Source organism: Heterobasidion irregulare (assembly GCF_000320585.1).
Source record: "Heterobasidion irregulare TC 32-1 unplaced genomic scaffold scaffold_02, whole genome shotgun sequence".
Classification (NCBI taxonomy): domain Eukaryota; kingdom Fungi; phylum Basidiomycota; class Agaricomycetes; order Russulales; family Bondarzewiaceae; genus Heterobasidion; species Heterobasidion irregulare.
Genome location: NW_009258198.1, coordinates 1,595,514 through 1,610,008, shown reverse-complemented (window position 1 = coordinate 1,610,008; position 14,495 = coordinate 1,595,514). Strand labels below are relative to the sequence as shown.

Genomic DNA, 14,495 nt, shown 5'->3' with positions numbered 1-14,495 from the left:
CCCTTCCTCTCCCCAGACGATGTCCTCTGCCCGTGCACACTCCACCGATGCCGACGACGAGCACAACGACGGCTCCCCTTCTGCTGCCGCAGTACAACCCTCCATGACGATGCACCCCGTCTCCTACCCCGGCATGCCCATGCATATGTACCCCTTTGCTCCCGGCATGGTTCCCACCCACCCTCAGATCAGGTCCAAGCGCAGGCAGGTCAAGAACGCCTGCACCAACTGCCAAAAGGCTTGCAAGAAGTGCGACGACGCTCGCCCCTGCCTCCGCTGCGTCAAGTACGGCATCGGAGAAGAGTGTGTCGACTCTCAACGCAAGGAGAGGAAGAAAGGAATCAAGCGGGGTCCTTACAAGAAGCGCGATGGAAAGAGTGAGTTCCTCGTTTGGCCATCCCTCGCACCCATTCTACCCCCATCCCGCGTGCACTCACGATGTGCCCCTCTCAACGGATCGCGCAGACACTTCCCCAGACGAGCAACTGGATGACCCAGTTCAGCAGGGGATGCCGATACAACCCGGCGCTCCTGCCCCAAGTCCAGGGCCCCCGGTGCCGTACATGGGGCCCATACCTTACCCATCCGGCCCCTTCTATCCCCCCTACCCCGTTCCACCTCCTAAACCGGGAGAGCCTTATTATCCCGGCTTCTACCTCACCCCTGTTCCACATCCCCCCCCGAGCAATGGTCAGGACCCGGAAAACGTGAACGTGGGCTATCCGCCTCCTCACTCTCAGTTCTATCCCACCACCTTCCTCGCCCCCTATGCTCAGCACTATCCCCCAGCCTATATGATGCAGCGTCCAGACGGCCAGATGCAGATGCAACCCTCCCCTTATGCATACCCGCCGATGTACGGTAAGCCGCCTTCCGCCGCCGGCCCTAGCATGGACAACGGAGCCGGTGGCATGCACATGGGCGGCAGGCGAGAGGATCAGCCGGACGGTGGCAGGGGAGACGGCCTGATGGGGCTCGACAAGGCGGTCTGATGGAGGTCCGGAGGTTTTGTAATTGTAAATGTATTTCTGGTTGGTGCACTTTTTTTTGAATATGGTCTCGTGTATGGAATCACGCTTGCTTCGTTCTGCGTACAAATGTCCTTGCTTATACCGAATGTGATGTTATCTTAGCCCGCTGAATGCCCGTGGGACTTGTTGGTTGGCATCAGAACCGTAAGGTGACCTGGGAAGGGTTGTGTGAAGCTGCGGGCGTAAGAAGGTAGCATGGCAATGAAACAAACACGTAAACAAACAGACAACGGCATGAGAACAAACCGCAGGGCCACAGGAAGCATCTACAAAGGAATGCGACAGATGACAAGATATGTGAGACGACGTAGCACACTGCCATCGCTGGGTACTTTGTAGAACGGAACGAACAAGGAGGGGAGACCCGCGGGCGAGCCGCGGGGACAGATGCGAGCTCCGCTTGGAGCTTGGCGACGGACAAGGGGCGCGAAGCGGAGCGGGGGAGGGAGCGGAGGCGGTGTTGAGGCCGCGGCTGCGCTGAGCGACGGCGGGCAACGATCAGTATGCGCGGTGATTCCGTGAGGGCGACAAACGCCGCGCGGTTCTCACAGGTCGAGAACGGGAATCCAACTTCGCTGCATCAGGGTCGGAGCGCCCACATGCACTTCCGGCCTCGACTCGAGTCCCAGCCCCCGTCTGCACACGCTCGAGTCTGGTCTGGGCTGAAGCCCCTTGCGTTGGACACGTAAAGCGGCACTGGAGATGTGGATGCCAGCCGACGCTAATCAGGCGAGGAAGTCTCCTGAAAGAATGCGTAACAGATATATGCGGCAATTATCCGAGTATTATATTACAGACGAGAAAAACAGACGGGAAGAGGAGAATCGGCTGCCGTTTTGGACGTCATATCTCGACGTCATTGGCATTATCCAGGCATCTCAGCTTTAACATTACATCACTGCCTACAACGCGAGTGAGTCAGGCGAGACAAGCTCGAGGGTTTCAGAAACTGCTCACCCCATTCTTCCAACGAAAACAGATCCAGCGACCCGCCAAAATACCTAAATGAATCACAGCCGATGAGTAAAGCAAAGGCACGATGTATGACGGGGATCACTGACTTGGCATAGAGTCTGCTCATGGGGAGCCCGAAGCCCAGCCCGGCAATCGTCCCCATCCCAGTCTGCACGCCTTTCCCTGTCATCTCCCCAAATAAATTCACCTCACCCGCACCGCTGCTGCCCGCCCCAATCGCGGCGCTCCCACCGATATGCTGAGCTGCATAGGGCCCGCCTTCCGAGCCTTCGTCGTGAGAGGCGCCACGGCCGGCCGTCGTAAAAGCATAAGAGAAGATGCGCGACATGTTGGACGGGGAGACCCCGCCGCCATGATCGCGGATGCGGAGGGACAGCACTGAGGATGCAGACACGCCGGCGAGGTGCGGTGGTGGCGCGACGGTGATGAGCACGGGATGGAGGGGGTGGACAGTCGAGCTGCCGTGTTGTTTGTAGTGGTGCTCGACGGTTGCGCGAAAAGAGTTTTTGAGGATCTCAGTCAGGATATACTCAAGATGGACAGGAATGTATCTGGACGCGGGGAGGAAGTTTACACCCTGCGAAAAGAAAAGGCGTCGCACTCACGCGAACGTGGCATCGGTGTGGCCGTCGATGACGATCGGCGGACTGGCACCCAGGGTAGCTTCACATAGCTCGCTCACAAAGGACGCACACATCCGGATCATCTCCACTGGCGAGCATTTCATGTCGACCACCCCGGCATAGTCCCTGTTCCGCCCCGAGTCCTGAAGTACGTGTGACAGCAAAATGTGCTGCTCCGCGATCAGACGCACCGCAATGCGATTTCGGATGGCGGCATCGAGGAAGCTGCTGATCTGCATGGGGGACATGTAGCGTGTGCACTCTTGAAAACTATTAAGAGAATAACCAACACATCAGGTGCACTTCAGCCAATCCTGCATCTTCGAAGACCTTTTTGGATGCGCTCACCCTTTTGCAATCGTCGGAATGTCGTTTGCGTGATCGTGCACGAGCGTGTCGAGCTGCGCCGTGAACTCAGCGTTCTCTTGCAGTGAAGTGACGCGGGGGTACGTCGCGAGCCATAAGAAACTCTTCCGAAACCCATCGAGGATGCGTGCGATGTACGGGTTAGTGCCGACAATGAACGGTAGCCCCTCGAGCGAGCGGATGCGCGTCGCGAGACGACGAGGTATCTCGGCTTGTGCATATGCCACAGAGAGCAATACCGACTCCTCAGTGAGAGGTCGGCCTAAAGAGAGCAGAGTACCTAGAGTAAGTGGCCTGGGTGTATGCTGGGCATGGATGGCGAGTAAGCGCGAGAGTTCTGGCGACGCTGGCTGTGGCGTCCGACGATAGTGAGACAAACGACGGATGGCTATTGATCGTGACTTGCTGCGAGAGGTCGCGGTATACGAACGTTGCACAGTGAACATGGTTGTCGCAAGAGCAGTCACTAAAACTCATGACGGTCCGAGTCTCGTTATACGGGCGGAACAAGCGTCACAATGGACAATATGGCTCGATGTCAGATGCTTCTTGTTCACACATGTACATGTACATTCTCAACGACAGGGAAAGCTAAATTAAACATAGACAGAAAATGTACACAGGCGGAGTCTAGTTATACACTTGGTAGAGAGGTCTGCAAAATGGAAAGAAGTGTTGAGCGAGATGATCCCTTCTGGTAGTGGAGTAGATTACTTACGTGCTTGAAAACTTCGTGCCTTGCTGGACTACCTTCTCAACAGCATCGAGGAAGTCACGCTCGGTGGCAACCTTCCGCCGAGCGCGAATAGCGAACATACCGGCCTTGATGGGAAAGAACGTTATTTTCATACACTTCTGATGACGCAGCACGTTCTTACCTCGGTTGAAACGGACCGTAGCTCAGCGCCAGTTGTGTTAGGACACAACCGGGCAATCAAGTCGAAACGAATGTCCCGCTCGACGCTCATACTGGAATGACATCGGAGAATTCATCAAGAGACGCTGGACTACGAACAACACAATCACTGACCTTCGGGAGTGGATGCGGAGGATGTGCGCTCGGCCTTGTGCATCCGGTAATGAAAACTCCACTCGCCGATCCAGACGACCGGGACGCAGGAGCGCGGGATCAAGGGTATCTGGCCTAGATGCGGATGAATTGAGCGTGTTTCTGAAACTTGCCAACCAGCGATACCCACCTATTCGTCGCCATAAGTACTTTGATGTTCCCTCGTGGGTCAAACCCATCGAGCTGGTTAATCAACTCCAACATCGTCCGCTGTACTTCATTGTCACCTCCAGCCCCATCGTCGAACCGCGTCCCACCAATGGCGTCCACTTCATCGAAGAAGATGATGCAAGCCTTCTTGCCTCGTGCCATCTCAAACAACTCACGAACCATCCGCGCACCCTCCCCAACATATTTCTGTACAAGCTCGGAACCAATGACACGGATGAACGTGGCGTCTGTCCGGTTGGCAACTGCACGTGCACACAAGGTCTTGCCAGTCCCTGGTGGGCCGAAAAGTAAGACCCCCTTCGGCGGATCGATGCCGAGGTCGACGAAACGCTCTGGCTATAGATATCGTCTAGCAAGGAAGTTAGTTCAAGTGCGAAGATACTCACAGAAAGTAATGGTGTCTCGACGACTTCGCGCAGTTTCTCAATCTGCTCCTTGCATCCACCAATGTCCGAGTACGTCACATCTGGTTTCTCCTCGACTTGCATCAATGTGACCGACGCATCGATCTTCGGGGGAAGAGGTATCATGATTTGATATTTATGTCGGTCTACGCTGTAAGTCACTGTTAACTTACCGCACCTTGATTCAAACACACAAGCAACACTCACCCGACACGCATACCCTCCTCAATATCCGATGGCGCTACACGATCACCAAGGCCGACAACAAACTTGGCAATTTGTTTGATGTTGATGACATATTTGTCTTGTTCGTCTGCGCCCTTCTGGCCTTGAGCAGCGCCTGCGGGGTTCACAGCTCGAGCTGCCTCTGCTTGCTTCTCGTCCACGGGAATAATCTTCGTACACCGAGCGACCTGGAAGGCGTGTGCAGACATACGCTGACGATCGGCGGGAAGGTCCCAGAGGTTGGGTGATGAGAGACCGGTGTCGGATTCCTTCACGCCTGGAAATGGTTTAATAGATTGGTAAGTACGCGCTCAGTATAATAGCTTACCCAGCTTCTCATTGATTCGCTTCTGAATGTCTTTAATATCGCCGTCTATTTTCTTCAGCTGTGACGCGTAAGGGCCTTGTCCCTGAAGAGAAATAAGCTCTCGGGGTGATTCCAGTGTGTAAGCATGATACACACATAAGTCTTGAGAATCTGAATGTCACTATCATCCAGAGCTATAGTGTGTCGGAACGTATTGAAAATAAAGATAGATAATGCACACTCACAGACTATCTTCTCCTCCTTCTCGTCCACCTTCTTGTTGTCTAAAACACAGTCAATATCCTGCTTGATTGATTCTAAAGACACGCATACACTTTTCCCAATCACTTGGAGAGGGGCAAGACATCAGCTCGGGTATGACGCTTAACGAGTTATAGCGTACGCTTTAGGTGGCATCGTGAACAGCGATGAGGGCGGTTGTGGTGGTAATAAAGAAACGTAGTCGAGCGAACATGGATGGACGACGCGTCACTCTCAGTCTGGTCGCGTGCTCGGGCTTTGCCAGAGACAAGTCGACTTCTAGACTCCCACGGTCCCGGATCCGGATAACTCGATTAGTACGCAGCTTGCTGGTTCTCCACCTGTATTATTGACTTGAACGACGACGATGGCCGGCGCACTCCCAAACGCAAAACGGAATCTTCCAAAGATCGCAGATGAGGAGCGCGAGTCTCGCTTCGGTCAGGTCTTCGGCGTGTCCGGGCCTGTAGTCATAGCAGAAAACATGACCGGGTGTGTCATGTACGAGCTTGTCCGCGTCGGGCACGATGAGCTCGTCGGAGGTGCGTTGAGCTTGCGTTAGAGTCTAACGGATTCTAATGCGTGGGCAGAGGTCATCCGTATTGATGCCGACAAGGCGACGATCCAGGTCTATGAGGAGACCTCAGGCGTCACCGTCGGAGATCCGGTACTACGAACGGGGAAGCCGCTCAGTGTCGAGCTTGGGCCTGGTAGGAACCCGTCAAGTGTTTGTCCATTGAGAGAGGTACTTATATCCCGTGTATAGGTCTGATGGGTAATATCGTTGACGGTATCCAACGGCCATTGCGCGTACGTCCCATCCTTGCCCTTGATACTTCAGCTTGCACATCGCTGCCCCTCAGGCTATTCAAGAACTTTCGAAATCCATATATATTCCTCGTGGAATCAACACTGAAGCGCTTGATCGCTCACTGCAGTGGGAATTCACTCCCACCAACTTCCAGGTGCGTATCTGTCTTGAAACCTAAGCAGAGCGCACGAGCTTTATTGTCTTTTACCCTCTCTTCCCAGGTCGGTGATCATGTCTCAGGCGGTGATATCTTCGGACGCGTATACGAGAATTCCCTCGTCGATGCGCACAAGATCATGCTATCTCCCAAAGCAATGGGCACCATCACACATATAGCAGAAAAGGGCAGCTACGCCGTTGACGTACGTCCTGTATCTGACATGTTCAATGGAATTTCGTTCATCTAATGCGCTTGGGTAAGGATATTGTCTTGGAGACCGAATTCCAGGGCAAGACCACAAAGCATACAATGATGCAATTGTGGCCGGTCCGTGCACCACGTCCTGTCGCAGAGAAGCACACGGCGAACTACCCCCTTCTCACTGGCCAACGCATCTTAGACGCTCTATTCCCGTAAGTGCGCAAGCGGGACAGCTCACTACCACGAGGCCTCACGATCATTGCAGATGTGTACAAGGAGGAACTACCGCCATTCCTGGCGCCTTCGGGTGCGGAAAGACGGTCATCTCACAAGCCCTGTCCAAATTCTCCAACAGCGACATCATCATCTACGTCGGATGTGGCGAGCGCGGAAATGAGATGGCTGAGGTCTTGATGGAGGTATCGATATTCCTTGCGTTTAAAACATTGTTTTTTGTTGACCATGCTATCTCCAGTTCCCTGAGCTGACAATGGAGATCGGTGACCGCCAAGAGCCCATTATGAAGCGCACGACGCTCGTCGCGAACACATCCAACATGCCTGTCGCCGCTCGAGAAGCATCTATCTACACAGGAATCACCCTCGCAGAGTACTTCCGTGATCAAGGTACCAATGTCTCGATGATGGCCGACTCGACATCGCGTTGGGCCGAGGCGCTGCGTGAGATCTCAGGTCGTTTGGCAGAGATGCCTGCAGACTCCGGCTACCCCGCCTATCTGGGTACCAAACTCGCCTCTTTCTACGAGCGCGCCGGAAAAGTTACTGCGCTCGGCAACCCTGTCCGCCAAGGCACTGTCTCTATTGTTGGCGCGTAAGTTTTTCCCCCATCGTAACTTCTTTTGTCCTTGTGCTGCGGCTGAGCTCCTCACCGCAGTGTGTCGCCGCCTGGCGGTGATTTCTCCGATCCCGTTACGTCCGCCACGCTTGGCATCGTCCAGGTCTTCTGGGGACTTGACAAGAAGCTGGCCCAGCGCAAACACTTTCCTTCTGTTAACTGGAACTTGTCGTACTCGAAGTACACGAAGGTGCTCGAGCCGCACTATGAGAGCACAGAGCCTGGGTTTGTTGAGCTGCGCACGCGGACGAAAGAGATTCTTCAGAAGGAAGAAGACTTGGCCGAAATCGTGCAACTGGTCGGGAAGAGTGCGCTGGGCGAGAACGACAAAATCACGCTCGAGGTTGCACGGATGCTGAAGGACGATTTCTTGCAGCAGAACGGCATGAGCGAGTACGATCGCTACTGTCCGTTCTACAAGACGAGCGCGATGCTGCGCAATTTTGTCGGATTTCATGACGCAGCGCTCAAGGCGGTCTCGCAGGGGGATCTTACGTTCGCCAAGATCAAAGACGCAGCAGGCGATATCATGTTCAAGCTGTCGCAGATGAAGTTCGAGGTTCGTCAGTCTTCTTTTGGTTAAAAGCGGATGTTCAGAAACTCGGCTTCTAGTCTCCCTCTCAAGGGCAAGAAGCGATCAAGCAGAAGCTCGACGGCCTCCACGCAGAAATCCAAGACAAATTCAGAACGCTGGTGGAGTGAGCGTATGAATTTGCGGCTTTCCGGCTTTTGGATGAGACGACTGCAATCTCGCAGCCTGACTGGCTGTATCGGCGGCCAGTAATGTGATGAACGAGGACTTTTCGTTTGAAGATGTGTAGTTTTCTACATTATACATCCATACCCCCCCCATGTCGTGCGCTGTGTTGCGACGAGTGCTGGCGGTAGACTGTCCACGCATCGTCGTCACGTGAAACAGGACAAGCGAGACATGATGGCCACTCAAATTGGCCACTACGCCACAGGTGGGCTAGCCGACAGACTGACGTCACGATGATGGCGCTGTAATGACGGGGCTGGTCTGTCGCATCATCCGCCCACAGCCGCTGGGTGCAACCAAGCAGTTCACAGACGGTGCGTAGACCAAGCAACCTAGTACTCATGGTTATAGGAGACGACACAGGACCACACACACAAACCTGGGCGATCTGGATCTGATCGCGACCCCTTCATCTGGTCCGCAGTCGAGGCCGCCGCAGCGCCGTCACGCGCACCCTTTTCGAGCGACTTATCGACTGCGGATATGACGGCGGCAAGCGCGGAACTGTGCGCTTCACAAAGACCCTTATAAAGCCCGACAGGAGGTTTACCATGATGCACGTCTCTTGCACGAGCACCATGTTGCTCTCCGCCCTCATCACCGTACTTTCCGCGGGTCTGACGGTCGCAGCATTGCCTGGGCCATTCCGCGTGCAGCATCCGGAAGAACCACACGACATCAACGATGTCCTTTCAACTGGTCGGATGGAGCCTGCACAGTGGAAGCTCGATGATTTCGACAGGTTCACATCGCCGCCGAGGCCTCCTTCGGAGTCGCACCACAAATCCATCTACGACATCCTGAGCGACAATTCTGAGTGTGTCTGAATATTCCCCTTCATCACGTTTCACGTTTGACGCCGCTTGCACAGGTTTTCCCACCTTCTGAAACTGGTCAACTTCTCTGAAGACGTCGCAGACATATTGAAAGACACCTCCACCAGGTGACACTTTACGTTATTAACCATGATGGTCATGAACTTACACCTCTCCCCATAGCATCACCTTTTTTGCTCCACCCAATTGGGCGCTTCGCCCCCCTCACCATAGGCGCGAGGACTCTCTTAGTTCTTTGGGTTTCCACGACTTGACGCAGAGCGATCCTAATTTTGATCTCCTGCGCGCTTTACACGCCATAGAGTCGCTTGATACCCCATCGCCTTTAAAAGGGGATGGCGTTCTCGATGGTGATGATGACGAAGATAAAGAACGTCGCAAGCGGATCCTTCAGAAGATCGTCCGGACAGTGTTGCTGTACCACATCATTCCTGCAGAGTTGAATGCTCAGACCCTCGCTGTGAACATTACTCATGCAACCAATCTCACTATCCCTGGTGAGACATTGGGCGGCCAACCTTTGCGCCTTCGTATTGCCTCCGGACCTCCCATCATTCACGGTGCGCTTACCGTCAACTTTTACGCCAAGATCATCAGACCAGACGTTTCTGCTCTAAACGGTGAGCATCTTCCACCTCGTCCATGCATCATGACTGATAGACGCTGTCAAAGGCGTCATTCACGTCATCAATCATCCTCTTTTCCCACCCACGTCAATCTTTGAAGAGCTTTTCAATTTCCCCGATATATTTTCTACTGTTGTGAGTGTCCCAATGTGGATCTAATAACTTGCATAGCAATTCTAAATATCATCCAGACTTCCGCCGTTCAGCGTGTCCACTTGACCAAGGATCTCGATTGGCGTTATGTACCTGAGAAAGATAACAAGGGGTCTTTCAAAGGCACTCCGGCGTCGACTTTCTTCGCCCCTTCCAATTCCGCCTTCAAGAGATTACCCGAGAAACTTCGTCTCTTCCTGTTCTCGCCCTTCGGCGAGCATGTGCTCAAGAAGCTGTTGGCGTTTCACGCAGTTCCTGATTTCATCCTGCATACTGGTGAGTCTATATAACTCATCGTCTCTGCCTTACTAAAACATCTCTTTCAGACTACGCATACAACGTGACTTCGGACTCCGAGGTGTTCATGGATATTATTGTTATCGAGCACAACGCCCCTGAACTTACATTGCCTTCACATTGCGGGACGCCCCCGTCCGATTGGCATCCACACCCTCCTTCTGGGCACGATATCCCACTGCCCCCGCCCCACGGAATGCCCCGTAGACCGGAATACCCACACGATTCACAAGACGATGAGATTCCTCGCAAGCCGCTCTTCCCCTTCTTCGGGTTCCATCGTGGTCCTCATCACTCATATTTGCCGCCGAGTCCTCATTCCGATTTCTCTTGCGGACCTCATGGTCGCGAGCCTTCTCGCGATCATCCCATGCCCGATTTCCCCCATAGTCCACCTCGTCCTTTCCCTGGCAGTCGAGCGCCACACCCGGAACTACCCTGCGGTGCCCCTATGTCCGAGCATCCTCGCGGACCTCGTCGGCTACCTCAACCCTTCTCCGAATCCCCTCACAGGCCTCACGCTCCTCCTATTGGCCCTCCTTCGTCTTCTTCACCCCCAGGTGCCCCGGGCGGATCTAATCTGTACGCTTTCAACTACACGCTTCCCACGCTCCTCTCGAACAGCAGCCTTCACGTCCGTGTCGTGAAACGTGTACACAAATTACCTCTCCCCGGCCCGCATCACCCCAAATCATACACAACCGAGTTTTTCGTCAACGGTCAGCCAGTCTTCCTCTATGACATTCCCGCGCGCAACGGTGCAGTACATGTCATTGGGAAGGTGCTTAACCCTCGCGCACACTCCCGACAAGGACCACTCAGCAACCATCATGACGAATCGCGTCCCGGTTGGGTAGATGATGCTGCGGATGATTGGGAGGATTGGGAAAGTTGGTTGCCGGCTTGGGCAGACGAGCAGTGACCCTTAACAACTCTACCTACCATTGACATGAATTTTCTCTAAATTTTTCCCAATGATTTTCGGCGAAGTGCTTTCATTTCATTCTCATCAAATTCAACAATTATCATATGTACGAATTATTCCTTACTGTATCAGCGTACATCGAATAAACTTGATTGCTCGTCACCCCGCTCCTTCCCTGCCATCGTTCTCATCCCCTTTACCTTCTCTTCGCGGTCTGATTTGGAAGCAAGATGCCGATGCAGTCTTGTCTTTTGATGTACCACCCACTCCGTTTGTTCCTCAATCATGACCGGCTGTTCCGGATTGACTGTGCATGTGGGACATACAATCTTGCGTCGTGCTGCCAGAACTGCGGTGGGACTGAATGCAAAGGTGTAAGTGCGGTTGGCATTAAATGTATGACGAGATGAACTGCTTACTTGGCTGGTTTGCTCCTCACGGATAGCATATTCATCGCAGCTATCGATAGCGAGCGAGGGTCGGGAAGTGGCGCCTGTTTCAGGAACCCTTTCAGATGCGCCAACGTTAGCTATGTTGCAGCCCACGTAAGGCTGTCATTGGACACACCTTGTGTGATTTGGAAGGCGACTTCTTTCACGTTAGTTGTCCATTGGTCTCCAAGTTCTAGCAAACTTTGTGAGTCGGCTGCAAACAGATAAATGGATGCCATACCTGTTGCATCTAGCAGATATGCAACTGCCGTGGCTAGTTCTTTACTTGGCTGTGCAGCATACATTGCAGGCAGGAGCTTGTTACGAATCCAAGATACCTGCCGCTTAGCATACTTCCGAGTGGAGAGCTTCATATCATCGACAGCTTCTGCAAACGCTTTCTCTGATGGTGACGCTGCATTGAGGTATTCATGGAATTCCCTGTAACCTGTTCTTACAAATGAGCATCAGTAAATAGATGTGATGAAACATAGATGTTTCTACCGATTGATTGGTAGATTCCCAACGTATATTCTGTTGAAGACTGATTATTCCCTTCCGTACTGGAAGATGGAGCTCGGGAAGCAATGCTTCGCATAGTACGTATTTCGTCCAAGAGGCCTTGCTGCAAAGGCTGAATTGAACGTCGCTAACGTGAGAAGAGTCTGAACCGAACCTGAACCATCTCCTCAACACGTCTGTCAAGACGAGGATTCAAAGATTTCGGGTCTGCATATAACCAGAAACACAGCGTGTCGTATCTATTCATGTGAGCATGATGAGAATCGCATCTGATTGAAGATAGGGACACCGACCTAGGGCGCAACGCTGTCTTGGACTGTTCGGAGAATATGTCGCTTGGTCTTCGCCCACTGTCTCTCGTAATGACTAGGCTTCGCAGGACCTTCCGTGTGTCTTTCCAATGCCATCGGCCGGCGACCACAGGGTCAAGTGTAGAGAGCAGGGAGTGCAAAGCAAATGCTGCCTGTGGGTCTTCGGATGCTACGGGTGGTGTCTCCGGGAGGTTGTTGAAAAGATTCAGGAGATCGGACGGCAATGTGGCTGTTGATTTTATAAGGTCTTCTGAGATGAAGGAGGCAGAGCTTGAGCCAGATGAGATCGGTTCTGTAGCCAACCGGTCTGGAAATATGAGATGTTGGATCCAATAGGATGTTCCACCAACGACAATGGGAATCTGTCTTCTAGCATGCGTCTCCTCTATCTGTCGGAGAGTGCCATGAATGAAAATTTTTGGACATCAGAAGCATGAAAAGAACATCTAACCGCCTGCATAGCATCATGAACCCATTGACCGACGACATATTGCTCTCCAGGTTTTTTGAAGCTCATCAGAAGGTGCTCAACACCATGCCTCGCCGAGACGGGAAGCTTGTTGGTGATCACATCCATCCCGTCGTAGACTTGCATCGAATCAGCATTCAGGATTCTTGCGCCATTCCAACCATTCGCGAAAATCTCCTGGCGTAGTCGAAGAGCAAGCTCGACAGCAAGTTTAGACTTGCCAACCCCAGTCGTTCCGCAGATCGCTATGAGAGGAAGCGGAGACATCATTCAGTGCTGTGATATATTATCTGTATACAATATATGAGCTCGCTCTGCTTGCCGATAGCAGAACTAGTGAACGAACTTGCAAGCTTGTCGTTGTCTTGACACGTAAAAACAGGCTTCTGAGTCCTTTCGACATGATGATGACTGGCTGAAATGCAGCAAGATTCAGCATTATCTCTTGATATGGTAGATTGCCCTGTCCGCAAAAGGGCAAATATGATAAATGCTACCTTTTACGCATCTTGACATGTTGAAACGTTGACAGCTGTTTCTGAAACCTTGGCCGAGGGGTTTCCTTCTTGTGACTTACACTGTATCTCACATGGTCTGCTCTAATGGGTTGCATTGCCTCAAGGGACGAATTGACCAAGTCACGACACATCTCGATAGCCTACAAGAGGCTTCAGATCGTCCTTCATGAAGTGTCCCCTAACCTTGTGTAAAAGGGTATACACGGGAGAACGTCGCAGAAGAAAAAGGTATAGCATACAATATTACAATCAGACTGCAGGATCCGTAATGAGAGGGGCCGCTGTAGTCCCACTAGCAGCTTGCTCTGAATCTTGTTGTACATTAATTACATCCTCATTTGATGCACCTTGCCCTCGTCCACGGCCCCTTCCGCGCCGACCCTCACCTCTGCCCCTACTTCTTCCACTCCCTCGTGAACGCGGCGACGTTGGAGGAGAGAGCTCTGTGTCGACGTGGTCCCCGTCACCCTTTTCAGCATCTGGTCTGCTTGGCGAGATGGGGGATATCTTGACGGTCTCGGTCGCAACAGGCTGCACGCTTTGGGACTTACCCCACTCCCCTACCCCTTTCTTCCCTGAATCCCACTCTCTATGCTGGATTTTGTCCATTTTGCGCCGTGCATTCTGTTCTCGGGTGCGGTCGACACTTTCTTGCACTCTTCGCGTCTTAGCCTGCCTAACGCGTTCGACCTCCTGCGTCTTTTTGAAGGCCGCCTCATCTGCTTGGACATCCTAAGGAATGATGAGCACTTCACTAATGACCATGAAGCTGCATCCCATACCAATCGTCGCTGCTTGATCTTTTCATTCTGTTCTCTGATGCGGTTTATTCTCTCGGCAAGCTCTTCGTCACTCAGCTTATCCTAGAGAAGATGTGAACGGGATGTCGAAGAGTATTGAGCAGCATAGACATACTCGAGGAATACCTCCAGTCTTCACACGCTCCAGATTTACATACGGTTTCTTCTTGTCTCGCGGTTTGACATCGTCAGCGGAGACGGATTTCTCGGCCTCGTCAGCAGCAATTTCAGTAAGGGAAGTATCATCTGCGCTGGGATCGGGTATAAAGTGCGGAATGTCGGACGATGAAGACACTGTGGGGTCTTCGAGATCGAGCCCCAGAGAGTTTATAGGAGGGTCGGAGGTTTTCATAAGACCAGTTTCTCTGCCTGGAGCAAAGTTGGAGTT

General features: G+C 52.8%; 6 protein-coding genes across 6 annotated transcripts; 3 read left to right on the top strand and 3 right to left on the bottom strand.

Annotated features, from left to right (window-relative positions):
• The first annotated feature begins 12 nt into the window (after positions 1 to 12).
• HETIRDRAFT_457419 (uncharacterized protein) lies at positions 13 to 1,140 on the top strand. Its single transcript, XM_009544171.1, has 2 exons — positions 13 to 377; positions 466 to 1,140. The coding sequence occupies exons 1-2, from the start codon at positions 20 to 22 to the stop codon at positions 990 to 992; spliced, it is 885 nt and encodes a 294-aa protein (XP_009542466.1). The 5' UTR covers positions 13 to 19; the 3' UTR covers positions 993 to 1,140.
• Positions 1,141 to 3,524: 2,384 nt separating this feature from the next.
• On the bottom strand, positions 3,525 to 5,636 carry HETIRDRAFT_32539 (AAA ATPase). The gene is made up of 12 exons (XM_009543449.1): positions 5,575 to 5,636; positions 5,505 to 5,518; positions 5,417 to 5,455; positions 5,328 to 5,365; positions 5,193 to 5,274; positions 4,847 to 5,141; positions 4,622 to 4,790; positions 4,195 to 4,571; positions 4,026 to 4,139; positions 3,874 to 3,964; positions 3,714 to 3,817; positions 3,525 to 3,650 (listed from the first exon to the last, which is right to left on the bottom strand). Exons 1-12 carry the CDS (start codon positions 5,586 to 5,588, stop codon positions 3,626 to 3,628), a joined length of 1,362 nt encoding a protein of 453 aa, XP_009541744.1. The 5' UTR covers positions 5,589 to 5,636; the 3' UTR covers positions 3,525 to 3,625.
• A 117-nt stretch (positions 5,637 to 5,753) lies between these two features.
• On the top strand, positions 5,754 to 8,358 carry HETIRDRAFT_60749 (vacuolar H+-ATPase V1 sector, subunit A). Its single transcript, XM_009543557.1, has 10 exons — positions 5,754 to 5,974; positions 6,023 to 6,142; positions 6,199 to 6,242; positions 6,296 to 6,397; positions 6,465 to 6,605; positions 6,665 to 6,816; positions 6,870 to 7,023; positions 7,080 to 7,435; positions 7,499 to 8,018; positions 8,072 to 8,358. Exons 1-10 carry the CDS (start codon positions 5,800 to 5,802, stop codon positions 8,159 to 8,161), a joined length of 1,854 nt encoding a protein of 617 aa, XP_009541852.1. The 5' UTR covers positions 5,754 to 5,799; the 3' UTR covers positions 8,162 to 8,358.
• A 412-nt stretch (positions 8,359 to 8,770) lies between these two features.
• On the top strand, positions 8,771 to 11,226 carry HETIRDRAFT_432303 (uncharacterized protein; the record flags this gene model as incomplete). Its single annotated transcript, XM_009544170.1, has 6 exons — positions 8,771 to 9,036; positions 9,091 to 9,162; positions 9,218 to 9,675; positions 9,728 to 9,816; positions 9,873 to 10,110; positions 10,161 to 11,226. The coding sequence occupies 6 exons, from the start codon at positions 8,771 to 8,773 to the stop codon at positions 11,051 to 11,053; spliced, it is 2,016 nt and encodes a 671-aa protein (XP_009542465.1). The 3' UTR covers positions 11,054 to 11,226.
• Positions 11,227 to 11,471: 245 nt separating this feature from the next.
• HETIRDRAFT_309881 (uncharacterized protein) lies at positions 11,472 to 13,056 on the bottom strand (the record flags this gene model as incomplete). Its single annotated transcript, XM_009544169.1, has 7 exons — positions 11,472 to 11,563; positions 11,624 to 11,680; positions 11,729 to 11,935; positions 11,992 to 12,112; positions 12,164 to 12,248; positions 12,297 to 12,709; positions 12,772 to 13,056. 7 exons carry the CDS (start codon positions 13,054 to 13,056, stop codon positions 11,472 to 11,474), a joined length of 1,260 nt encoding a protein of 419 aa, XP_009542464.1.
• Positions 13,057 to 13,507: 451 nt separating this feature from the next.
• HETIRDRAFT_379644 (uncharacterized protein) lies at positions 13,508 to 14,459 on the bottom strand (the record flags this gene model as incomplete). Its single annotated transcript, XM_009544168.1, has 3 exons — positions 13,508 to 14,039; positions 14,090 to 14,170; positions 14,223 to 14,459. 3 exons carry the CDS (start codon positions 14,457 to 14,459, stop codon positions 13,557 to 13,559), a joined length of 801 nt encoding a protein of 266 aa, XP_009542463.1. The 3' UTR covers positions 13,508 to 13,556.
• Between the last annotated feature and the right edge of the window lie 36 nt (positions 14,460 to 14,495).